Source organism: Stylophora pistillata, chromosome 1 (genome assembly GCF_964205215.1).
Source record: "Stylophora pistillata chromosome 1, jaStyPist1.2, whole genome shotgun sequence".
Lineage (NCBI taxonomy): Eukaryota > Metazoa > Cnidaria > Anthozoa > Scleractinia > Pocilloporidae > Stylophora > Stylophora pistillata.
The window spans coordinates 29663319-29689470 of record NC_142519.1 but is presented as its reverse complement, the minus strand read 5'-3'; the positions used below and the strand labels follow the sequence as shown (position 1 = coordinate 29689470).

Here is a 26152-nt window from a genome sequence, read left to right as displayed (position 1 = left end):
TGCTTCCTGTAAACAAACTTGTTTTATTGTCAATAGAATTTATTTATTGTTTTGCCTTGTCTCTTGCATACGTGTTTTATAATAAAGATTCAACTATTCACTTTTCTTGGTAATCTTTATTGTCTCTGTGATCAAGTAATTCAATATACAGCAATTGTTTATCGAGCTTAAAATAGTTTAATTAACTAATTTTCATTAAAAAGGTGTGGAGAAAAATGTTTCGTGTATATATACTAAGACTTTTGGCGGGAAAATTTGGACCACTTTGCACAGAGTGTACCCTGATAACCTTTTCGGCAAAAAAATTGAAAGGGCCCAACTTGAAATTTTCCGCCAAAGTTCATGTGAACAACCTCGTACAATTTTCTTTTCCGATTTTAAAATTTTAGTAACGATCTCCAAAATAACGTTTTCATGAACAAATTTAAAACCGAATTTTCCTGGATAGGAATCGTCAAAACTTTCTTGCACGAGATAGTGAACACATTACTTTTACAATAATAAGCAACATGGCGAGTTAAAGTCAATCTGTTTCGTAAAAATTTCACCTCAAGAGTTAAAGCACCCTATTAAAATTTCTTCATGTATTTCTAATCCAACCTTTGCCGTATGTAGTAGAGGACAGATGTAAAGCAAAATTTAAAAATGTTCGAAATAATTCAGGTTTTTATTTCAGAAAAAAAAATTAGCTTCGTTGAATTATTTCACCAATTTGTCTAAATTCGGTTTAGTATGAGAAATGAAAAATTTAAAAATTATATTGGAGTTCCATTTTCAATGATTCAACATTTCCAACTGTTCTCGTAAAACAATATTGTCATTAAAATAAAATTTCAAGGAGCAACCCTTTCTAAGTTTTGGTTAGCTACAAGAGCTAAAAACACTTACAATTCTGCTCCATGCTTTAACTTTGAATAGGTTCGATTTAGGATAACTTCAGTTTAAACAGTTCAATGCGGCCACAAATCGAACCCTTGACTTTTATTTCACTGTCCCCTGTTACAACGGAACCAAGCGGTTGATGCGTTCATTAAAAATCAAATATTGATGATGCCTTCCTCCTTTCTTTTATAGCTAATTTGCCATGTTGCTTCTAAAGAGTTACCTTTTCAAAACTTTTTGATTCGCATGTGACACAGGAAAGATAGAACCAGAAACTTTGAAAATGTGCAATTATAATTCCAGTTTCGGCTTTCTAAACAAATTTTCGGCATTAAAGAAATCTTGATTACACTTTTTAAGTTTTCTCAGCAGTTGTATCTTGACAAGTACTCCAGGTCTTTTAATCAAAACTGCCAGTTTCATTTGTAAATTTGAATATTATTCTACTCCATCTTTGAAATGCGGAGAGACTCTTCTTGTTTATAACAAAATAAATGTAAATTAAGATCTTTTGGAGAAGTGTTTCAAATGTTTTTGTCAGGTAAAAGTTTCGACACATCTCAGTTATATTTGCACCATGTTTTATTATTTAAATAAGCCAAATATTTTTGAAAGCTTTTATTTCAAATTAATTTTGAATGGCTGACAAATCATCGTGTTCATTTTATTCAAGCCATCCTGTGTCACAACGAAAGCAGGAAGAAAAGACGTTCTCGTAATATAATATATAACCTCTCTCCTGGCTGGCTACTAAAAAAAAAATCGTAAGGGAAGGATCGTTTTAAGGTGGCAGTGCATGACATCAAGATTAGGAAAAGAACACAATGTGTATCTGATAGCAATAATTGTAATACTAAAAAATAGTTTATTGCGAGTCAGGCAAAGACCTTTCCATAAGGAAACTGCACTAATTTTCGATCGCCAGACATCTAAAATCAACCGTCATTAATGTTCCTTGTAGCTAACAGAGGTTTAAAACTAGTGTAAGAGGATCTGTTACGAATTCATTGACGTCAAATCATCGTTTTTGTGTTCGGTGCTAAAGTGTTTGGAGGTCCAAAACTTGTTGATTATCGCGACAAAGTTGAACATTTAATTAGCGTTACGTTGTAGACGGGTTTCAGGTTGCATTCCAAATTAAAATGATCATGTCTTTGAGCACCTAGATGGCTCACGAAACAACGAAATACAATTGAACCTAACTGTCCTAATTCTATACCAGAAAACCCTAAGCAGGATATAACTGAGAATGGTGCGAAATTCTCTGTTCTGTATCTTTCTTTTTCAAAAAAAGTTCTTAAACCGTGGCTTGTTCCAAACTTGGTGTGACAAATTGAATTTCCCCAACCGTGGAGAACGCCAAATCCCTGAGTAATTGATATTATGAATTGATTTTTCTTCATCCAAAAACAGCACAAAATTGTGCTTTATATTTTTTGAAAATTCAGCAATCCAAAATTGATGTTAGAAATTTTTAGAAATCTGATATCCTGAGCTGTTAAGATCACAAAGGAATAATTTCATTTTTAAAAATTCTCTTTTCCAAGCTGGTAAAATCCCCGACTTCAGATTCTTCAAAAAACATTCCTAACTTTCAGTAGAATAATGTTTCTTATCTACCCTGTGAATAGCGTTCATCTGAGTCTTTGGATTATTTGCAAAATTCCTAAACTTTAGATCAAATTTCCTTTCGCGTTTTTTATTCCTAGATTAAACTTTTACCTTTTCGGATTTTTCGTAAAGTTAAACATTGTTAATATAGTTCTCATGGGAACTCGGCTCTTTCTTCTATTTCCATTATTTGTCTTTTGTTTTCGAGATAGTCACAGCCACGTCATACGTGACGTATAAGAATACTCGATAAATACCTCGCAATAGTTTTATTTAATATATTCAAATTATTTCGAAAACGAACTTGTCTTGCATCGCGAAATTGCGTCGGCAAATACGAAACAGATACAGCGAGTGATTTTGCACGGAATTTAGCCTGTCCAGCGGTGCCACCATAAAGTTATCCCCCTAGATGCCAGCTATAGCTAAAATATAGTGTGGTGTGGTGTTGCGACCAAAAATGTGTGTATACTCAACTTCAAGACGACGAGCGATCAAGGACAAAAAAACGAGTACCATCCTAGTTTTAACACTATTGTTACGCGCCGTTTGAATTGCCAAATTGAATGCCGGTGATAATTTTTTTTACACGAAGTTTAATTGCAAATTTGATAACCAGTTGCTTCGTTCCCGAAGTGAACTAAACCCAATCAAATAACCTGCTTGAATAACTCGATCGCTCGAGGCCTACAATGCTGTTCTAAAGTAGTCTGCATCGTTTGTGGGCTATTAACTAAAATGCTGGCTGACATTCAACGCTGTCAAAGGTACGAGCCATTTTTACCTCATTTTTTCTTGCAACTCTTTGAAAACAAATAACCTGATAGATAAAGCCGAAATATCAAAGAACCTGTTTAAATATAGGTCTTTTGACAGCCAGCATTTCCAGTTAAGTAAGTTGATAAACAAGTTCAAAGTTCTTATCTTTGACGACTTGTGTCTTGATTCTTTTACTGATTCCATTTTCTACTCCTCACTACATCGTTTTGTCTTCTTTTTTCTTCATAAAGGCAGCATTCCTGCAAATGATGAAGACAAATTCGACGGTCAGCAATTGAAAAAAATTTCAAAGTCACATCAATATTACATACGTTCTTTCAGTGAAGCCCTTTGGCATACACTACACAAAATAAACTGGATCCTAAATGATATTTTCTTAATAGACATAATCTCAAGCTCTATTCTTGGCAGTATAGCAAATTGATATGTTGGAAGGTGACGAATCTCAGAAATGTGAAGTATTGCAACGAAATACATTAATTCATGGACGTACTTAGCTAAGTTCAAGCCACGTGCACGAGTTTACATTGTGAACTGAATTCAGAACACGGTTTTGTTCCGTTTTTCATAAATTTAGTGTAGTTTTTGCCTCACAAGTGCATTTTCAAGCCTCAAGCAATAAAAAATTTCGTCTTGAAGACCAGTTAACTTGCCCACGGCTTGGGATGAAGACGTGCTAACTTTTAGTCGACCGTATCCATCGGCTGACTCTCTTGCAGAGAAACCTCGTAGCTTTCTGGACAAAATTTAAGAAACATATTAATTAAATGAGCAATTCTTACCTTCAGTTTAGTTCTAGCTCCATAAATCCTCTATCTGGTGGAAGTGTGCATCCAAGTCTTCAACAGCAGGGACAGTTCTTCACATTTCGACGACTTAAGTGGTTCAGTGCGATTTCTTGAATTCCAAATGAATATGGATGAGAAAAATCAGCCAATTACTGACGCATACGTCACATTATTTATTCTCATGTTTTCAAAGGTAGCGATTCACAAGTGAAGGCGTGCCTTACGAGACGTTTTTGAATACCAAATCAAGTGTGTTTTCATTCGAAATACCTGGCCGTCAAAATGTGAATATATCGACAACCAAAATAAACCAGAGTAGAAAAACGATTTATAGTAAAAAACTACGTAGAATTAATTGTTAAAAAGTAATTTAGTTTTGTTTTTGAAGATTTAGAGAGCAAAAATGAAGAAAAATTGATTTAACACGATTCGAACTCGAAACCTTCACGGATATGGTATGAGCTGTATCCTGATCAGCCATTATAACTCGTGCAGAGAAATATGTTAATATTTTACATGTGAACTTGAGGTTGTATTTATGGCCATGAATTTGATCTCAGAACCTCTGCGCTACAAGTGCATTGCTTTGCTGATTGAACTGGCAGAACTCACATGGACTTGAAGGAGCAATTTTAAGACCTCATGTTGCATTCGTTACTGTGTGCATTGCTGTTTTGGTGATAAGTTGGTGATAAGTTTGGTGTTAAGTCAACTGAACACCTATTTTTTCTAGATTTCGTCAACTCGAATTCTACACTTTCTTTTTAAAAAGGTAATACATGTATTGACAAAACTTGTCAGGTTCGAATACTTTAAGAATGTGTCATCACCTTGGAATAATTGAAGGAAAATAGGTAATAGTAATTAAATAGTAATGAAAGTTTAATGTCTTTACGTGGGGCATGGTTACCCATATTGCCCGGGCCAGAGGCTCATGTTTGAAACGCAAGACAACAACCCACCCATCCCACCCCAGGGGAGGACATCCATAACAAAGTTATCTCGTGCGTGGGAAATTAACGTCTCCTACCCCTAACCCTGCAGGAGATGGGACCTCCAGTTATTCGTCCCTATCTGAGAAGACTAGAATATCTAAACCATTTCTTGATGGTATAGAAAGGCAGCATATTCTTCCCAATTATTTTAAGACCTTGAGTGTTGGTCCGGCCGTGGCTCGAACCCTCGACCTCCCGCACATCAGTCCAACGCTCTATCCATTGAGCTAACCGGGAGGCGGTTAGGTGAGGCCTAGAATGGAAATCGTTGCAAAACCAAGTCCATTTTTTTGTTTTGATTATGCACATGATTATGACCTCTGAAATAGAGTTAAAATATTGTCGCTGTAGAATTAGAAAAACAAAAAGCAAAAAGCTACAAAAAAACCCAAACAAAACAAAACAAAAGAATTATCAAGATTTGAGAGGATTCGAACTCGAAACCTTCGCGGATGCGATGCAAGTTCTATGGCTATATTAATCAGCTATTGAGGCTCGTGTTAATAAAACCGCAATGTTTTTTTTTTCTATTTGTGCGCGGAGTTCTTCGCAAAACTAAGTTTAAATTCATGCAAGATTTAAAGTGAAAATACATATAGTTCAACACTATTCCAGTCATAATTATGTAGTCAGTACTGATGTACGTTATATCAGCGTTCTATGGTATTTACCTTTGATTTATGAAATAATCCATGAATTATATATAAAAGCGCCATGAAGTATATATAAAATTATCTCTTCAAATCAGTCAATTTTAATTTCAAAATATAATTCAAAAGTAGCAAATTTCTGAGAAATATTACTTGCAGCCAGATGAGCCCTCTTCAAAGTATTTGCAAACTTGCCAGTTTGGAATGGCAGGAATTTATGTAAAGATAATAACTACAATGCAGTTACAAGGATGAAACACCGCAAATTGGAGGCAAAGAACTCACGAAAAACAGGTGCACACATCGCAGCTTGATACATTTATATAATCAGTAAGCATATGGTTCCATATCGATTTCTAGATAAACCAAAAAAAGGAAAGAAAGGTTTTTGCTAGAAACAGACTTTTCGTTAAGGGAAAAAATAGAACAAAAACTGATATTTGCGCATGCAAATAACAATTCCAGGAACTGTGAATTTAATGTAGGTAAAAAAAGACCTCAGATACTCGAATGTATCCTCGTGTTTGAATTTGAGCTCAGTACCTCTGCATATCTAGTGCTTAGCAATGCCAATTGGGCTAAGAAGACTTTCGAGACCTAGTGGGTCAATTTTAAGCACTTAGATGTTAAAGTTCCTCTCGAATGCATTCACTGCAAAGAGATTCGTTGTAAAGTCATTTAAATCAGCCAAACAATTGTTTTACCAAAAATTTCGTCGATTCAAATTCTAAAATTCATTTAAAGTGAAAATAATTGAAACGATATATTACTAGCATGCAGTGAGCTCTCTTTAAGGATGTACAAACTTGTCACCTTGAAATGATTGAGGGAAATAGGCAAGTCCGAGAATGGAGTTCTTAGCAAAACTAGGTTTAAATTCATGCAAGATTTAATGTGAAAATACATATATTTCAACACTATTCCAGAGTCATAATTATGTAGTCAGTACTGATGTACGTTCTGTCAGCGTTGTGTGGTATCTACCTTTGATTTATGAAATAATCCTAAACAATCAATATTTTACTGCATTGTGCCAGATGCCTCATTCTTCAATAGTTTTTTTCAAAGGTTGGGGCCGTATTGGTCCGCTGTTTGGATACTCTTGCAACAATAGTCCACGTTTCAAATAAAATCAAAGTGGCTGTGAGCCACTAAACTCGGAAAATGTTTTATGGAGGGGGTAAGATGTCGAGGCCACTAAACTGACTTTGTATTAATACTCTTGGTGAAGGAAGTTCACGCGTTATCTATATAATCGACTCAAGTCTACCGCTCGTGAGCATGCTCAGCATACTTGACGCAATGGATAAGTCTTCCGGCTCCTCTCAAGCGAGAGGTCTACGATCTTTGGAGTCAGCAAACTTCTTCTCTTCTTTTTTTTTTTTCTTTCTTATCTTTTTTCATTTTTTTTATTTACTTTACGTCATTATTTATTGTGCAATAATCATATGTCCAATACGTGCGCAGACCTTATCCATACAGTCTTAAATTCAAGTCATTTTTCATCCGTTGGAAAAATTTGCTTATCTCACATCTCAGTTGTCAATTGAAAAAAGGCTAAATTTCTCAGTAGACTGTTAAATCTTTGTACAATTGTCAGCTATCAGTTGAGCTCCGCGGTTTGACTAAACATTTGAAAGTGGACGTACCAAACAGTTCATAGGAATGGAAGGAAGAGTGAATTTGGGGTCATAACAACAACTCGCAAATGGCTTTCAGCCATTTTCCGAGTTCAAAACGGGTGAGCGTAAATTGATTAATAGATTCGACACTTAAAAGTTAATCCTTCCACTCTGGAGAACTTCTCTATGTTCTGTTTTTTAATAGCGCACGTTACTTTCAGAGTCTGAATGTTATACCTTCTATCTGTTAATGAAGCCAGCAGATGATGTGGGTGAATTGGTTGTAAGTTTCATGGTGCCTGTGCCTGTGCCTGTGCCTTGGTGAAGTCAGTAGCTTGAAGATAGGCTACTCTTTCAAGGAGTGAAGAACGTCAAAGTGAATTGACAGAAAATCACAAAATGGAAGTATTCAAGCCTGATATTTGTAACGTTCTCTAAAGGAGAAGAAAAGTGGAGATTGCAAATTTTCTAAACGTGGTTAGCATAATTACGAGTTTGAGGAATGTTAACACACAGCCCGCCCAATACACAAGGAAGAATTTAACTCCACACGAATTGAATTTCAGTTCACAAATGATTTATTTCCACTTTACTATTAGATAGGATCGTATCATCGATATGAAAATTTTTTAACAACAATTAGAGCATTACCTTTAAGCCTTTTTGAACAAAATGTTGTTCTCATTACATTCTTTTTCGACCGCTCTTTTTATGCAGTCTCGATGAGTCAGTGTGACTGCTAATAATTCTAATTATTTAGTGCAAGCTAACAAAAAATTCAGTCCTTCTGAGGAGGGAATTTGAAGATTTTCTTATGGAAAAATCGGCAGTGAGAATAACATTTTCTTGAGCTAGGATGGAATTTAATGGACCTTATTCCATTTTTATTCTAAGAAAATTTACTAGCAACTTTAGAGGGCTTAACTTTTGAACGAAATTTTTGGATAAATTTGTCGTCAGGTAGAGGAAACAGAACTTCGCCAAAAGTGTCTGTTCTTGTACTGCTGCTTTATCTGTTCACTTTATACACCAAACATCTTCTTCACGGTGTAACCCTGAAATGATAACAACATTTAAGGTTAGCATGAATTCAAATCACGTTAGAAAGCTTTTTGATGTACTGTTGTAAATGGCGTAAATCAGAACAACCACTTCTTAGCGCAAGAATGTTGAGTGACTACCCCGATTCGTTTGCTGTGTAGCATCAATCTGGTTAGTTGTAGGGTACGGGTCAGTTAACCCTTTACATTTTAACATCAGTATGCATATTCTCCATACTGTTCTTCATACATTTCCTAAGGTGCTGAGAAGGAGAACTTGTTTAATAATCAAGGTTTCTTAAGTTAGTGACCATTCCCTTTCTTCCTGGGGTTGGTCTTGTAAGGAGAAATTAGATGCTTGTGGTCAAAAAGTCCGGACTAATAACAGTACGTCCTGAAGTAAAGCAAAGTCAATAAAATCCTGGAATACTTCCGATATCAAATCAAAAGTTCCTCTAACAAAGGGCTTCTACAATATGGCTGTCGTACCTTTATAACTCATGTAAACATCTACAAATTATTCTGTGAGTTTGTCTCCTGTACAAATCGTCCTGAATACATAACAGTGTACTCACGGGTACACTGTACTCCATATGGGTTTTCATGAACTATATTGCGTGTTGATATCATTTATAATACCTCTGTCAAAAAATATACTCAACTGGTATGTTGTACTCCATGCAGTCATACATGAACTATATTGCATGGTTTTATAAGTTGTAATTATTTCTTAAAAAAAAGGACAGTGTACTTACAGGCATGCTGTAGATAAAGATGCCAATCAACAGACCAACAATGAGCAAGATGAGGAGAAGAAGAATGAGCCATTTGTATTTACGCCAGATGATGTATTTCAGCGTCTTGAATGGGGATGTGAACCACAGGAACGAGGTAGCAGGACGGCTGGTGATATAAATGATACATCATCAATTGACAAGCCTTGACTACCAATCAACAAAGGATTAAGGGGAGGTAACGCAAGTTATTTCTCGGCATGCACCTCTTGGAAAGAAGACGGGCACTCGCACTTTTTCACCCTACAAGCTGTACAGCGCATTTCAAATAAGAATCTTTTAAGAAGACAAAACCTAAGCAATCTGTCAATCAGAAACAAGAAAAGACAAGGAGGAGCCAATTTGATCTGAGAGCAATCGTAAGCAAACTGCGTTAAAAGTAGATAGGTTCTAGTTTTATCTGATTGGTAGAGTGTGAGGTGACGCGAGTTTTTGTCAGATTACTTTCGACACTCAATTAAGAATTGCTTCATGAGCCAGCTTCCTTTGCAGTAAACACGGTACACTGTATACTTACTCAGGTTCCGGCAGAACTGGGTGCATGTTGGGTTCGTCTCGTCCTTGTCCAGCGGGCTTAGCTTCTGCCTCCCATCCTGCGAGCAATTCAATGGTCATCTCGACTTTACCCTGCGGTAACAATGAGAGTGCATTAAAACTACAGCTGAAATATTCATAGACGATTGCAAACGATAAAAGTGCATACAAGATATCCCAGCATGAAAAAGAAAGATGGAGATTTTGCCCAATTGCATGTTCGCCCTTGCTGTAGAACAAGTTCACCCCCACCGTTGCTAAGATAAACTAGAAGAATTCATATTTCCATGTCGGTTTTTCACTAGTGAGACACCACCTTGGTAAATAAAAGTTTCGATGATAACAAGCTAAAGGAAACTCATTAAGGGTCTAAGATAAATTTCTAGTGTCCCATTAGCGGTACTTTTAATTTTCAGCCGCCATGTTTGAAAAGGATTACATGGCGGAAAAGGCAAATGAAAAAGGTGAAAGTGCTTGACACTTACCGTTGGGTCAGCTGGGTTTTCGGCATCCGGCTGATAACAGGCCCACCAACCTCTCGTGCTCTTCACTGTAAACAAGTCAAGGGTCTTGCCAGAAAGCCCTGGATCTTTTTTAGGGTTACCACAGTGGTCAGAGTCTACGCAAGGCTTTGCTAACTCATTCAGACTCAACTCTAGTTGTCCTATGTAAATTGGACGAACACAGCAAGAATATAGTTAGCAGTATATCACTTAAATCAACCTACCGCTGTGAGAAGATGCACTACTTGATAAAAGGTATTGTCAGGCTAAACGCAATTCGCTCCGACGAAGGGCTAACGCTCGAAACGTCAGCTTTTGTAATCGTTACGGTGGCCAATTTACCATTTCAACTTTGTTGATGTATCCAAATTAAACGCAATTAAACCGAGAAAAAGAAAATATTATGGAGGGAATCAATCGCGTCACCAAAGAGTCTTCGTGCTCATGGTTTGTTTAACTTGAAGGAGCAGACCCCCGCCGGTTCAGCAACTTCTACTACTAGTCCTTGAATATTTCTTAAGATATCACCGTCATTGGTGTGCGGGCGTCGGCTGAACTGAGGTGATGGGACCTTATTCTTAGAAACCAGAGATGACATTATCACTTGATTTTTTTAAAATGATGATGGAAGATTTTTCTTACTCGCTACACAGGCCTACAATTGCTTACCTATGAAGTCATCACTTGAGAATGTGTCGTTCTCCCAAATCTGAATTTTGAGCTTCGCGTCGACTTTCTCTTCGGTTTCATCAAGGCTCCAGAAATGTTCCTTTTAAAGAATAATCTTGAATTAGACTTTTTCCTTCGATAGCTAACCCTTAGGTCTTTTGAAAAATTAGTAATTGAGTGTTACTGATTTTTTCTAATACCTTTTTTTTTACCACCAACTTCTTCTCAATAGGCAAGTAGTCAAAAGGAAACACCATTCGCCAGTTGAAGTTACCGTCACCATCCAGAGATCTGTTTAAAGCGATCAAAGCAAACTTTGAAATGAACGCTCAAGAAAAATCGCTTCAACAAAATAATTCATGTCAAGATTAGAAAAAAAAAATAAGTAGATTAGTCTGTTATGTCAGGAGCCAAGGAGGAAACTTGGACTGGAGCTGTTCAATAAAATGAGAGAGAGAAAAGCAAGCGGATTGACTATTTAATTCCTTATAAGGTGACAAGCTGTTATATGTAGAATGGATTTGAAAAATAGTAACCAAATCCCATTGAAAACGAGCATCCTAAAAGGGAAGAATGACATTGTTTACCACTTTGGTTTGACACTGTTAGATAAAGACACTTGAAGTTAGGAATCCTTCACAACGAACAATAAATTCTCTTTCAGTCCCACAACACCACCGGGGTTTCATTTTAACCCGGCCGTTCCACGCTAATATCAGTATAGGAGGATTCATGCTGACGTCATTGTTTACATTTTTGCTCATTTGCATACGGCTTTGCGTAAAGAAGGAAGCATGTTAGATACAAATTGACTTCAGGCAGCTAAAGAGCTAGAAAATCTTAATACATGGTGAAATTTTTAGCTCGTTGGGTGTAATATTCAAGGAGAAATAGTCCATCAAAAACTGCAAAATTTCTGGGTGGCAAAAGCGCTAATGAGCTCATACATTCTATATAAAATTATGAGTTTTTAAACCCATGTTGCACAAAAATTATTCAATGCATCAGGCTCGTATTCATTGGACGAGTTAATCGTACTTTGACCTTTCGATATTCAGAACTGATTTATTTTTAGCTCCATCAGAAACCGAATTGCTTATGCTTATGAGGCAAATATTGTAAACAAGGATTCCCCTATACACACACGCATTCTCCATTCTGTCCTTTCTATGTTTCCTAAGGTGCTAACAAGGACAATTTGTTCATCGATCAAGAGCTTCTTTAGTTGATCATTTTCTTTATTCTCGTGACCTTAAAAGTGGGATTCAGAAATTATGTTGTGAGTAGGTTAAAGGGCTAATCAGTAAAAGTTAATTGACTTGCTACTCCCCTTTAATTTTTCAGAGTTATATCATTTCTCTTCTCCTCAACCTTACCTGTAGTGAACATCCGTCTTCTGTTTTTCGTTTTGAACGTCGATCCATCTAAGAGAAACACAGCGCACGTTTTATTGTCCATATTAAAAGTCTTTTAAGAAGGAGGACAAAAGTGCTTTTTTTTTGTCCATGTATAGCAGCAAAGAAGAAGTACTCACGCCTTGACATAAATGTCACTCATCTTCTCTCCTGTGATCGACTCCTCCTCCAGCAAAACGTCAGTTGTATTCCAGACAATCACACGCAACTCATTTCTATCGGTACAAAAACATCGTGAAAAAAATTCAATAAATGGAAATGGATAAATCCGAAGATAATTTTGGAACTCCGGCACTTTGTTTGGACGGAAGGCCTATGCTTGAAAAGTCATCTCTTTGAAATTTGTTTCGGCAGTTCATCCAGCTCTAACAACTTAAAGTTGATAACCAACTAAGAGTTTTAGTGACTTAAAACAGCCGAAGTAACACAGAAATTTCCTTAAAAATTTGTAACTTCTCCCATTTTCTTCCAGAATATTTTCGTTTGTTCCATTGCAAGGCAGAATCTCCAGTGCGCTTTTAGCTTCAAGTAATCAATAGTCATGTGAGTAGACCGAACTCCTTAGTACTTATGCCACAAAATATGTTACGTTAAGATCGAGGTTTAGCCATTTTAACCACCTCAGGTAAGGTGTTTCTCATACGAAACAAAAGGGGTAGACGAATAACTAACTTTCAAACCGGCAGTCTAAATCCCACAGTTATTAACGAACGCTTTTCATTCCACTAATTTATTCGTGTTTTTCTCGTTGCCATGTTCTCACCAATAACGTAGCTCCATTTTCTGCCTTTAAAAGCAGACACAACCCACAATTCCTCTATTCGCTCCGACGAAGGGCTAACGCTCGAAACGTCAGCTTTTATAATCGTAACGGTGGCCAATTTACCATTTCAACTTTGTTGATGTATTCAAATTAGACGAATAACTAGCCTCACTCACTTTACAGGTTTCCTTTGGTCGATGACAACAGGCGGCTTGCAGTTACCGTCGTCCTTTGGAAAGATGTCGACCCACATTTGAACTTTTCCCTATATGGCAAATGAGTTAAACAATCAGTGAAAGAAAAGGAAAGTTTAATGACTTCTACATACAGCGGTAGGATGAGCATACTTCAAAACTCGCTCCATACCTGCTGAATATCTGGTTGAACCGGACTGTACAGTGATCTGGTCTCCACGTGCTCCGGAACCATATTGAATGTGTGCAGAATGTGAAGAGCCAAACGTTCGTGAGCAGGTCCTACCTCTTTGTCTGGCGGATCACCTTCCTCTGTATCACGATAAATTTTTAACCAAGTTTTTAGTACAGGAAAATCGAAATTACGATAAAAACATAAATGTGAGGCAAAGGCGAACTTTTAGAGATACTTTAATTCGCTGTAAGGATTAAGAAAAACTGTTAAGCAGGGGGCCCTGGGTTTGGGAGAGGAGGTCATGCACACCCAAGGCCTTCCCTTTAGCAACGAGCTCTGATAGTTTTCATGTTTATTATGTACATTCATAACAAATGGTTACACAGACAGATGCGAATCTCTACTTAACCCTTTCACTCCCAAATTCTCAGTAGTAGCTCTCCTTTGATTTGCTAGATGTAGTGGAATTTGGTATCAGATCAGCTAATTTATTTATTTATTTATTTGTATTTATTCCATTTCACTCCAATTACATGGGAAAAAAACAAAAGAACACACAATAATAACAAATTGGATTACAAAACAAGGCAGTGGGGAAGACTAGAAGGGAACTGACGAACCATACGTGCCAGTCAACCCATTATGAAAAGAAAATATACGGATATATAAAAACTTAATCAAGGTATGTAACTAGCTAGCTGCTAGCTACCTAACTAAATAATCTAACTAACTAACTAAGTAATCTAACTAACTAACTAAGTAATCTAACTAACTAACTAAGTAATCTAACTAACTAACAACCTTACTAACTAAGTGCTGGTTTAGCCCAGGTGGTATAGGGGTGGGTGATCAGGGTCGAAAACCCTATCGTTATAAAAAATAGTGCATAGTCTCTTAAAAGAAGAAACACTACAGTCCCGTAGTTAATACATTTTTTTTTCTGGTTACAAATCTCGATGTTGTCTTAATAGAGAACGAAAAAACATTTCTTGTTGAATCTTAGAAGTTAAAGGGTTGAATTCTGTAACCGGGTTCCATATGAATTCAGACAAATATTTTTCTAGCCTAAAAGTCAAGGTGATGTCAAATGCAAATAATTCTTTCTTACCGAACTGGTTCAGGGTGTATTCTCTGTCTCCAATTATAATCCTGTCAGGGTTTTGATTTTTGCCAGGGAAGAAATTGAAGGGTTGCATGGCAGTCTCGCAGTACCTCGTTAGGATACTGAATGGCTTCTCACAATGGCGCCAAGCGTTGGGCCCAGACCTAAAAAAAGGAAACAAACATCAGCCTTTAAGAAAATTGAATAAAGAGCAGACGAGAAATCATATCCAAACAAATAAACTAGCTGACGTGCGGGAAGACGCTAGTGATAAAGTTGGGATTAATGTTAGCTCTACATCCTTTCTGTATGAGAAGGCGCCACAAGTTTCTTGGCTTAAGACAGAGGAAAGCGTATCAAAACCACTGATTACTTGCCAACATCTGTCTCAGGTGAGAAAAGAATTTACGTCATCTAGGAACGTAGATCTACTCAAGGTTTTTGGTTAAATGCAGCGTATAGCAAAGATATATATATCATAGTAATTAACTTTTATCAGTCATGAGAGCCAAACATTTTTCACTTAACAGAATAAAGACAAACTAAATTGATCAATCGTGGCTAAGTTTTCATACCCCACCGGAGTACAATAACATGCTGAAATAGCTCAATTGTGTGTTGTACGTTTTTTTTTTGCGTAATTGTTAGGACGTTTTCTCGTGACAAATACCTTAAAAATCCTCAAGTGCTGATGATTGCGATTAAAAAAATCATGCTTGAAGTTAATAAAGATCCGTGAACTTACACGAAGTATGTCTTGTGTAATCCACACTTTGCATGGAAGCGAGACAACAGCCTCTGTTCCAGGTCGACCACCGTTTCACCAATCAAATCGTCCCTGCTGAGATAGTCGTAGTCCATCACTTGGATTTTTAGATCTTTATCCTGGGGGATGGAGGTTTTGAATTCGAACATCCTAAGTTAAGGAAAAGAATAAGACCACGAGTGTTAACAACGAAGCTCACCAGAGATGTTTGAAAGCAGAGCAAGAATTCGAGGATTGCAACTTGCGACGTGCAACTCACTTTCCAAACACTGGGTTAAGCGTATTTGGTTTAAAGTCTTCTTGGTCGTCATATTTCTTCTTTCCAAGAGAAACAATGAGATAAGGGTCAGCCTGACAAAAAACAAAACGTATATTAATTACATTTTCACTCTTGACAGTTATAAATTCAACTCTGGTGAAGGGAGAGGTAAAAAAATGCACACTCCCAATACTATGGAAAATTTTTACTCAGACCCTTGACGACGACGACGACTACAAGAACAACAAGACAACAACAACAACAACAACAAGACAACAACAACAACAACAAGACAACAACAACAACAACAACACCAGCCAAGAAAACAACAGTACCACTTACCAATCCACTTGGATCTTGGGGCTGGAGATCAGTTGCCTTAGTGAAGGAAAAAACAGAAATGTTGAGCTGTTTCTACAGTTGATATATCGCGGAAAACAAAGTACGGCTGTTCTAAAGCAACAAAAAAAGTAAACTACCGAAAAAGCAAACATGAAGTATTGTTTCGTTTTTTGCTAATAGCACATCAAAAACTCAACTAACCCAAATGCTTTTCAATTAAGAGAGCAAGTTTCTAAAGGAACTGTGGTGCTGCATCAGTATGGGGTATAACAAGATAATCCGGTTTTGTCAACTGAGTTGTCAATTTAAACTGGCCACTGCAGACTGTTTCTATAACTGACTTTTCGAGCGTTAGCCCCTCGTCAGAGCGTCCCTTCCATTCCCGTGTATGGAATAGAACTCGAAATTAACTGAAATCGATGGGTGCGAACTTACCAGAACAACGTAGACTCGAACTGTGCATTCGATCGGTAGGCTACTGGGGAGGTTAGTGAACATTGTTTCGGGAAGATCTGTATCCGGCATCTCATCAGGAATAGGGTAAATACGGAAAGCTCCCTAAAGAGACAGTCAATGAAGAAGATTTATTTCTCAATACAGTCAGCAGTATTGTAACGTTTAGCCTTAAAGAGTCCTGAAATAATTTTACACCTTCACTGTCTGTGACTGACTGAGTCAAAAGCTCGCTTCCCCTAAATAACGCACACCTCTTTGATTCTCTTCAGGGAAAGTCTAACAAAGGGAATAGGCTACAAAGCTGCTTTAGCTTATCTAGGTTTTTTCCTACCTTGAATTCACCGACCGCTCCTTCGTCTTCGTCATCGTTCTTGTGAGACTTTGTCTTTCCACGACGAAGGGGGAAGGTTGCGATAAAGTCGCTGAAGCCTTGGAATTCTGGGACTTTTTCTAGCTCTTTGTGATACACCTTGAAAAAACCCCAAAGAAGCAGATATGAGTTGTTGTAGATCATTCACCAATTTATCAAGGTAAACCTTTTTAAGGATGATCGTATTGAAAAATGCAATGGTTTTTTTTCCTGAGGAGGCTATCACTTGCGTATTTTTCTCTTTCTTAAAAAAAGATATCAGAAGAAACCTACAGGTGAAATTGAACAAGCCTTAAAACTGTACGGTTCTTTATTTCTTGGGAATATGACTGAGTTTTCGTTCTTTACAATTTTTATATCTGGCCAATAGCCACTCAAGGTAAACATACAAAAACTAATCTAAGCAAAGCTGTAATTTCTACCTTGATTGTGTCGTATCCCTTTGACAAGTATTTCTGGGTGTGTTCTGTAAAGCTAGCCTTGTCTCCTTCTTTGTCTGTTGTAAACATACCAACAAGCTACAAGAAGAAAGCAGTAATTCCCATGATTAATGGTGATATATATATATATATAGAACAAGTTAAAAGGCCTCGAGCCAACGTCCTCGTGTGCCACACTACGAAGTCGAGGGGATTATTCGACAATATTCACCTCAAATAATTGTTTTAGTATAATTTCAGAGCTGAATAACAGAAATTTCTAAAATCATAACATTTTAGTAACATTTTATTTTAACATTTTATATAAACCGCGCGGAGCGGTTTATATAACGTCATATAAGGAACCGCTCGACCTATCAGATTGCTGGAAACTCTTTGCTCAGCTTTGAAATTATACTAAATATACATATATATTTCTATAAATGCTAACTAATTTCTCAGTCTTATTCTTTGCTCTCCGAGTATCTCCAATAAAAAAGACACTTGGATGGTAAACTCAGCAGTGAAATCTGCAATTAAAGAAATGTTTTATTCATCTTTTCATTCGCGTGGGATAAAAAAGTGAAATAATGTGAATCCCTACAGGAAATCGAACTCCAAAACCTTGGATTCTGCGCTTCTTTGCCCTACCCCTGTGCTAAAACGTAGGCAAATATCTAGCTATGAGCTGTCAAAAATAACAAACACTATCGCACCTTTTCTCCTTTCGAAATTTTTGCTCCTGCTCCAGCCCCTTGCAAAGAGGCGAAGTACTTGGACCACCAGTCAAACCTGTCGGGATCCTGTTAGAAGGGTATCAAGTATATTTATCAAGTTATAATCAAATGAGGGTCGTAAGTTATCTATACTTAGTTACTCTGTAATTGATCTAGAAAAATACGCCACTCCCTCCACCAATCAGAAAAGGAGTTGGCAAACAATAGCTCTTATCCATCCTCCTCCTAGCTCGTTCGAGATCCTATTGGCTACCTGCTATATTTTCCTTTGCTCTGATTGGCTGTTGCAACTGCTCTGGTTTGGCTTTATGAGAATAGTCAATAATCGATTTTGAGAAAGATTTCACATGTTTAAGTCGGACCAACTGTGCTGCACCCACACATTTTCAAGAACGCAAGTATTTCACGAGAGAAACATGTGTCCTAAAAATATAGAGTTTCTAAAGCCAAAGTAATTTAATTTTACAATTAAAACACACTTTCGTTCAGCTAATTCCTTTACTTAAAATGAGGTATTCTTGAAAAAATGTCTTTGTAATTGGGTCTACTAAAATATTTTGCCGCTTACAACCATCTTCCTATCCTTTTCCTTTCCCTTGGCCTTTGCCTTTGGCTTTTTTACAGGAGGCGGAGCTTCTTCCTTTTTCTCAGGCCAAATCTTCTTTTCAGGGGGTGGCGCATCGGTTAAATCCACAAGCACTTCTGCAAGATTAGGCACAAGACTGCGGTCTGTCACAGCCCATAGAGTACTTTTAAAAGAGACAGCGAGACGTAATGCAGGCCAAGTAAAAAATTCGTCTTTAAGCGTCACAGAAAACTGCCTTTATGTGAAATGACACTTAACCCTTTCACTTGAACGATCTGAACTCTATTTCTGCCGGCTGGTGACCACATAATCTTTTGTTGGCATGGTGAGTATTTTTGGTCATATCAAGGCAAATTCCTAAATTTGATTACTTTTTTAGTTCTTATTACATGCATATCAATCCTTGGGTGAGAGCGTCAAAACAAGACAGTTAGAAAAGAAAAATATGAAATGGATAGGAATGTTCCAGAAAAAAACAGGTCTTGACAAGGCTGACTAAGGTTCACACGGATCGTAAATGAAATATAAGAAAAAATTGATAGAAAAGTCGTGACACAGTTCTTTTAAATGGATATTTTGAGGACTGTTAGAAAATATCTCACAAACATATACCCCTTTTGCTCCCCCCAGTCTGACACGTCTTAAACGTGGAAATGATTTCTCAGATGACATTCAGCGAAAGAATACTTGGCAAGACGCACTATTTGCAACCCAGAAGTAATGATCATGATTGAAACTAAACTAATGACGAGAACAAGGAAATTGTGGTTGACGTACCATCCACTTCCGAATCGTCTGCAGTGGTCTGCGACGGCAGCTTGCATTTGAAAGCTGAAAGAGACTTGACTGAGTGGATACCAACCAATGGTTTGCGACCAAACTGCCGGTTGTCTCGGACCCGGATGTTGATTGGTGGCGAGTACAAGTCTTCCACTGGTAAGTTCTACGACAGATCACAAAGTTTATCAAAAACATCCATAATTATGATTTCAAGATTTAAGGTGCTATTCACCAGAAATTAGCTTTTCTAATTCTGCTCCACCAGAGGAAGTGAGTGCGAGAGAGAGGGAGACAGAGAGAGAGGGAGACAGAGAGAGAGGGAGACAGAGAGAGAGGGAGACAGAGAGAGAGGGAGACAGAGAGAGAGGGAGACAGAGAGAGAGGGAGACAGAGAGAGAGGGAGACAGAGAGAGAGGGAGACAGAGAGAGAGGGAGACAGAGAGAGAGGGAGACAGAGAGAGAGGGAGACAGAGAGAGAGGGAGACAGAGAGAGAGGGAGACAGAGAGAGAGGGAGACAGAGAGAGAGGGAGACAGAGAGAGAGGGAGACAGAGAGAGAGGGAGACAGAGAGACATACAATCAACCTGATTACTTCTGGTGCAAGAAACTTACCAGAATCTTCCTCTCTAAGACTGGCTCTTCAAAGTTCGGCATTTTCTTTGTGTTCTCAAGAACAGGTGACTCAAGAACCGCACCCATGCATTCAAACTCTATCGAGGGTGACGTCACTTTGGTCAACTGAAATTTCTTCATGTTCCTCACTCCCCAACAAAGAACCTAAGGATATATACTGATCAATTGCATAGGAATAAATGATGTCCGAAGTGTTTCCCATCGATTGAAACAAAGTATCCTCGGCGCCACAAAGCCATGTTTTGGAAAAGTTTACTTAGTTAATAGTGAAGATCTATTTGAGGGAAGCTTCGTCTCTAAAGAACTTCGACAGTCTAAATATTACAAATGGTTTATTCAAGAGTCACGATTTCTATTTTGATTAGTTACAAGTAGAAAGCTGGTTCCTACAGCTTTCAGAATTGTCAATACAACGCTGGGAAATTTTGTTGCGGTGAAGTCGAGTAAACAGCGATACAAGTGTGGTGAATTTGCCGCGCGTATCTCGTACACGCAAGAAATTCGTATGTTTTTCGCTTCTAAACCACAAGTTTTGCTCTTCTTTGCTTAAGGGTTTAGTGGCGTTACTGACTGGGATAATATTTCCTCGATAAATTCTCTCGTTTCACAGTTCAAATACAATTTTTACACATTGTCTTTGATCAGAATTTGCTACGGACGCACTATTTTGTGTCAACATTCCTAAAAAACATTGGTATGATCGGGAAATACTCAATCTTACCTCCACGGCTGTCTTCTGTACCACGGGTCGCACCTTACTCCTTACAGGATACACACCACCATCACCCATGGGGGGTGGGAGAGGCAACTTCGCCCCCTCATCCTGGGAAAAATAAAAACTCAATTTAAAGCTTCCTGCATGCTGTCACAATTAACTTGAATGTCGAGATGATTCTTCTGCACGAGGATACAAGGCGTGATGATTCAAAGCCTTACCATGAACAGCTCACATTCAGCGAGCAACTCGCCGCCATCTTGTTCTCCAAGCATCACTTTATGCCACAATAACTTGGCTTCTGGTTCTTCGAGTCCCTTGAGTCGAATTTTTGGAGTCAACATACAGCGACCAAGGAAATCATCTTTCCCCTAGAAAATTTTAAAGGAGAATGGTCTTCAACTAGTCATATTTCAAGTTGTAGACAACAAAGGCCGGTCAGAGCGAAGTCTGACTTACATTGTTGTTTCAGACAATCAGACATTGCGTATAATAGAGGGTCGTTGAAACAATGTTTTTCTTGTGTTAATTAGCTGCAAGCCCTCTTTACACTGTTAACAAATAAAATTTTTTTAGAACATCTGACCTTAATCAAAGTTGGTTTTCGCTGGCCTCAAAATTTTGATCACATTCATTTTTTCAATAACAGATTAGATAAATTTTTCCTCGCAAACTGCATTGTTCGCCTCATGAGTAATTTTGCTTTCATGTGAAAGGTTCTCGTGCATTTTAAAGCAGCTTGTCAAGAGACTCAAAATACTACTGAGTTGATGAACCACGTTCAACGTTAATCTGCTTAACGTTAAGTTTCCAATATCAACAGCGCGTTTAAGAAATTTGTGAGCTTCAAGTGGTTCTAAAATTCCGCAATTAAGGTTGCCAACTACTTGAGAACTAAAGGGCATCTGATCGTACCATGCCTGTATCGTGGTCAAACAATTCCACAACCACACTGGGAGGATTTCGCTTGAGGTTCTCAGGATCCTCGCTGATCTCCATGTTCATAAAAATCAATGTTTGATCCCAGGTTGGACAAGGAGTTTGGCTAATAATGTTCGTAATTTGACTTTGGTTACCAAAAGCAACTCTTGCATAGGGATCTGAAAGGAAATAGGGAAAAAGTGTTACAAATGAGATTTCTTTGACGCAGTTTCCGTTTCATGCATTTTTTCTGTAGTTTGTTTCAGTAATTAGTTTTTTTTTGCGCTTAAATACGGTGGCCTGCGAAAGAATTGATTGAGTTATCGAAAACCATGGTTTGAAGCTTACTTTCCCATATCGATTTTATAGCTATTGGCAGGGCTTTCATCAACTATTTTCATAAACAGCTCTCGATAGTGTCCGAGGGCCTCTTCTCCAAGAAATAATTTTGACTCCTGGAGCTCGGAAATGTAATTCTCAGCATTTTTAGTATAAAAAAGATTGCTTTCAGGCTAAATTGACAGCCTTGAGAGGATAAATTAAAAGCGGCGGCAAACACTGAGTGTTTAAAGCCCGTTTTTTACTGAAATCCTCGTATTGGCTATTCTTTCTTTCTCCTTCCCAATAAACAACAACAACGACAACAATACATTGAAATAATTTCCACCTTCATGAATTAAAAGCAAAAACAACAAAAACAACAAAGATTTCTGGGCGTACCAAATGTACCTAACTTACCATTCATTCCATTATCATCTTTGGCGATAAGGTCACGTGCTTGGTAGAGATATACCCACAGCTGATACTTGTGTGGCTCTGTTGTGAAAAGAAAAATTGTTCTGGGTTTTTTAACTGTTTCGTCCGAAAGATACATGTATCAGTGCATAAATAAATGCAAATACAGGGAAGAAGTCACAAGGATACTTACTGGCAAAAGTTACAAACATCCTTGGAGATATGCACAACGCACTCTCTTGGTCCTGAAACATTGAATTATCAACACATGAATTATGATGACAATCATATTTTAACACAAGTATTTTGTCATAAGACCGTCACCGGCAGCCCTTCTTTTGTCTCTTTCCTTTCATCTTCACGGGGTGTACGGATTTCTTCAGTCCTGCACACAACGTTGCAAACTGTCTTCATACGGGAATTTTTTGTCGAATGTTTTTGAATGACAATGCGCGCAGGGCCGCCAACAGTTCATATGATAAGGAAAGTTATTCATTCTTCGCATTATGATCAATAGACTTCCTGGTTCCGGTAAATTACTGCGAGTGACTTCTGTAATGGCGTCTACATCGGTGAAGAAGCTATTCCAAGCTTCTCATACGTCTCTACTAGATCATTACAACCTTATCTTCATGATAATGTTTGTGATTATGTTAGTATCAGTGGGAACCAAGCCTTACTGAAGGGTTCAGTTGTAGAAGTTACCTTAGATTTGAGTTGGATTCGTAAAATTGGTGGCAGCTTGCACGAGAATCCATCAATCTTTCCTGCGCTCGGTACTATCTTTAACAGCCAGCGTCTTCTTCGCACAAAATCTAGCTTCCTTTCCTTGGCGGCAAATTTCTTGTTAAACAGCGGGGCGTAACCCCAGCCCTCTGCCAAAAGCTTCTGTAACTGATCCTAGGGAGAGGATTGAACCAAGACGTATCAACCAACATGAATTATATGATAGGTTGACTTGTACACGTATTTTGATTGGATATATCTGAGGATAGACGTAATTACTGGCAACCTTTTGCTTTTTCATCTTATAAAACAAATAAACTCCATGCTGCAGTAGGTCTATGGTAAATGACTCGTGAACCACTTTTTTGTTCTTACTGCATTTTAAAGTCATCTGCGATCTGTAACTGAACAGGCGTACGGCAACATAGAATAGAATTTTGTTAAACAGAAAGCGCGGTAAACAGAACGTATCCGTTGTGCGTCGTAAAACCCAAACTAAAGTTATCACAACGCTCTGCAGACAGGGTAATGCTACGAAACACGCCAACGAAGATTTGAAGTAAAAAAAAAGCAGACTAACTTTGGAGCCCTGGAAAAAACGCGAGTGACTCCTTGAGCATTTTATTTTTCATCTGATGGATAAAAAGGGTAATGTAACTTTACCCAAAGCAAAAGCAATACAATCAGTAATATTTTCGACATTCAGCTTTTATGACGGCTATGAAATAAGCTTACAAATGAAGTCTACGAAATATAAGAGGTTTAAGAATCTCTCTAAATTGGGTGGTTCATTCTTAATGTTTAGGCAGCCATTTATTTTGTAAGAACTTTACCTGTTTTTTGGTGGAATGAGCATCCACCAGTTCCCTTTTTCGCACCAGTCTTCTTCTCCTAGACATATGGTAAGCCTTCATGACTGGCCCATAAATTCCATACGTTGGGTTAACCGTGTATTCCCAGCCTACAATCAAGTGTAAAAATTCCACTATAATAAACACAATTATTTTAACGTTTTTCATGAAGTGATGCGAAATCATTTCTCCGTATTTCAACAACACAATTCGTGGTCATGTTTCTAACATGAGATTCGTATCTAAGTGCAGCTTGTGTAATATCCTCTTTTCATCTACATAGCTTCTCTCGTGTCACTAATTCATACTAAATTTTTGTCACCTACCATCTCCATCGACAGCTCTGTTGTTGTCTACTTCCCAGTCCTTTGACTTCCAAGCCCAACCGGGAGGAGCTTTTTGAGCAGAGGGACCTGGAACCTCTTCCCCGTTCTATTTAAAAAGAACGAGTCAGTGGAGATTTTAACAGGACAGTAAAATTGGGCTAACATAGCAAAAGGAAGGTTCTTACCGCATCAGTCCAGTTATTTTCCCCAGCTGGTTTAAAGTCACCACCGGGAAAACTTCTGACTTGGTTCTCAAAGATGTCGACCAAATATTCTTTGTGCCCTTCATCAGGATCGTGGAACAAACTAAACGAAAAACGAAACTGATGAGCTTTTATTTAAGGAGCACTTTAAAACTTATCAGCGCTTCGAAGCGCAAATGCAACGACGTTCCCCGTTACGAACTCAATGGATGACAATTTTATGAACAAAAACAGACGGAAGGCAATTCCATTGTGAAACTACTCATCAATTTAAACTTCTGCCATCGTTGTGTAAAAAATGCTTCTCAATTATTCAACACAGTTAAAGAAACGTTGATTGCATTATTTGTATACCTGAGCTCTGGCCTCTTTTGCCAACCACCTTCAAATTTCCAGCCTTCGGGTGGAACAAACTTGTCCTGGGGTAGTTCCAACTAAAACAAGACAAAAAAGAAAAAACATTATGTGTCATCCCTATGAAAAATATACCCAGCCTACAGAGAAGGTGCACGATTTGAATTTGCGCGCGTGATTTACATCAACACGCCCGAGCGAGCAGCCACGCGAAACGTGTTCATCTTCTCAAGCCGGCGCATTTTGCTGATATTTTTGCATCTAAAAGTTATATAAAATGATAATAAAAGTGAAAAAAAAAATCAACCCGTGAACATCTACCCTCATGTAGATAATCCTGTACTAAACCTGAAAAGTCCAGAAAGTTTCGTATTGAGTCGAGTATTTGAGAAAATCTGTCATTACAGAGAATATTAATTTTTTTCTCTATAAGAAAAGCGAGTTTCAAGTTAAATAACATTGTACTTACGTCACCAGATGAATCAGAGAACCGTGGACGAGTCAGTTTATTGTTCGTCCACTTACTGATGATCTTCACCTCATTTTCGTACTGATTTTAGAAGAAAATGAAAATATATAATTAAATCAGGGTGTAGTTGTGCTTATTAATCTATTTGCATGTACGAATCAATTTATTTTTCAAGTTTTCTAATCATCAGCACGTTGGGGTGGATCTGGGCTTTCAGTTCAGTTCTACTCCATACAGTGATGGAACTTTGTCGAATTTGGCGACTGAAATCGATGCGTTATCACCTTAGGTAAAAGGCCCGTTCAGCATGAATTACAAGGCTGAGCTGTTTGATAACAATTTACAGACTTGACTGCAACCACAAAAACGTTTGCCACACTGTTAAAATCAAAGTTTCCTTTTTATTGACTGAAAGAACAGCTAGTTCATAGCATTTTACAAAAATATAAAATTGAGGATGCGTATGAAAGTAATGATAAATATCTCCCGTGTAGTTTTTTTTTATCTAATAGATTCCTCTCTTTTACGAAGGGTTCTATTGCTAAGTTAAAACGTGATGGAGGACAACGTATGATTTCCGAGCCACATGTACATATTGTCGCGCCCAGGACATCATAGTTGGTCTTAAATAACCTACCGTCTCGGCAAATACACAGAATTCTCCCTCAGTCTTGGGTCGTGCAGTCCAGTACTGCTGCTGCTTTTCCAGTCCAAGCCACATCTCTACGCGTAATTTAGCCGGAAGTTCTGGATGTTCTTTTACGTCTTGTCCTTTCTTACCAGGATACTAAAAGGAAAAAAAAATGTTAGAGCAGATATGGGTGAGTGGCAGTTTAGTATTGATTGAGCATAACGACAGACGAAAAGGAAACCCAATCGGTCAGCATTGAACTGTTACGAACAGCTCGATCTCATTAGCAAACGAATAACATTGGTTAGGGAACCGAAAAGGGGTTGTTGAGCTATACCGAGACGAGAAAGTAAAAG

The 26152-nt window shown here is 37.9% G+C and overlaps 1 protein-coding gene across 6 annotated transcripts in view; it reads right to left on the bottom strand.

Annotated features, from left to right (window-relative positions):
* Nucleotides 1-8218: 8218 nt before the first annotated feature.
* Nucleotides 8219-26152, bottom strand: part of LOC111331957 (myoferlin) — a 32939-nt gene continuing 15005 nt past the window's right edge. For 2 of the 6 annotated variants that reach the window (XM_022937192.2, XM_022937191.2), the window contains exons 29-61: nucleotides 25803-25952; nucleotides 25166-25246; nucleotides 24697-24776; nucleotides 24325-24445; nucleotides 24140-24245; nucleotides 23796-23923; nucleotides 22942-23136; nucleotides 22430-22481; nucleotides 22240-22317; nucleotides 21496-21680; nucleotides 20802-20951; nucleotides 20587-20688; nucleotides 19845-20009; nucleotides 19230-19395; nucleotides 18435-18568; nucleotides 17846-17932; nucleotides 17133-17228; nucleotides 16672-16809; nucleotides 16320-16442; nucleotides 15885-15920; nucleotides 15543-15634; nucleotides 15263-15433; nucleotides 14524-14681; nucleotides 13413-13552; nucleotides 13223-13311; nucleotides 12403-12498; nucleotides 12245-12292; nucleotides 11069-11159; nucleotides 10869-10968; nucleotides 10182-10360; nucleotides 9680-9789; nucleotides 9124-9271; nucleotides 8219-8383 (exon numbers count right to left, since the gene is read on the bottom strand). In XM_022937192.2, coding sequence (XP_022792927.2) covers nucleotides 8351-8383; nucleotides 9124-9271; nucleotides 9680-9789; nucleotides 10182-10360; nucleotides 10869-10968; nucleotides 11069-11159; nucleotides 12245-12292; nucleotides 12403-12498; nucleotides 13223-13311; nucleotides 13413-13552; nucleotides 14524-14681; nucleotides 15263-15433; nucleotides 15543-15634; nucleotides 15885-15920; nucleotides 16320-16442; nucleotides 16672-16809; nucleotides 17133-17228; nucleotides 17846-17932; nucleotides 18435-18568; nucleotides 19230-19395; nucleotides 19845-20009; nucleotides 20587-20688; nucleotides 20802-20951; nucleotides 21496-21680; nucleotides 22240-22317; nucleotides 22430-22481; nucleotides 22942-23136; nucleotides 23796-23923; nucleotides 24140-24245; nucleotides 24325-24445; nucleotides 24697-24776; nucleotides 25166-25246; nucleotides 25803-25952 — 3828 coding nt within the window. In that variant the 3' untranslated portion in view covers nucleotides 8219-8350. Of the gene's footprint in view, nucleotides 8384-9123; nucleotides 9272-9679; nucleotides 9790-10181; nucleotides 10361-10867; nucleotides 10974-11068; nucleotides 11160-12244; nucleotides 12293-12402; nucleotides 12499-13222; nucleotides 13312-13412; nucleotides 13553-14523; nucleotides 14682-15262; nucleotides 15434-15542; nucleotides 15635-15884; nucleotides 15921-16319; nucleotides 16443-16671; nucleotides 16810-17132; nucleotides 17229-17845; nucleotides 17933-18434; nucleotides 18596-19229; nucleotides 19396-19844; nucleotides 20010-20586; nucleotides 20689-20801; nucleotides 20952-21495; nucleotides 21681-22239; nucleotides 22318-22429; nucleotides 22482-22941; nucleotides 23137-23795; nucleotides 23924-24139; nucleotides 24246-24324; nucleotides 24446-24696; nucleotides 24777-25165; nucleotides 25247-25802; nucleotides 25953-26152 lie in introns of those variants that run through there. The other 4 variants (XM_088754290.1, XM_088754355.1, XR_015999050.1 and 1 more) reach the window with 3 other exon arrangements.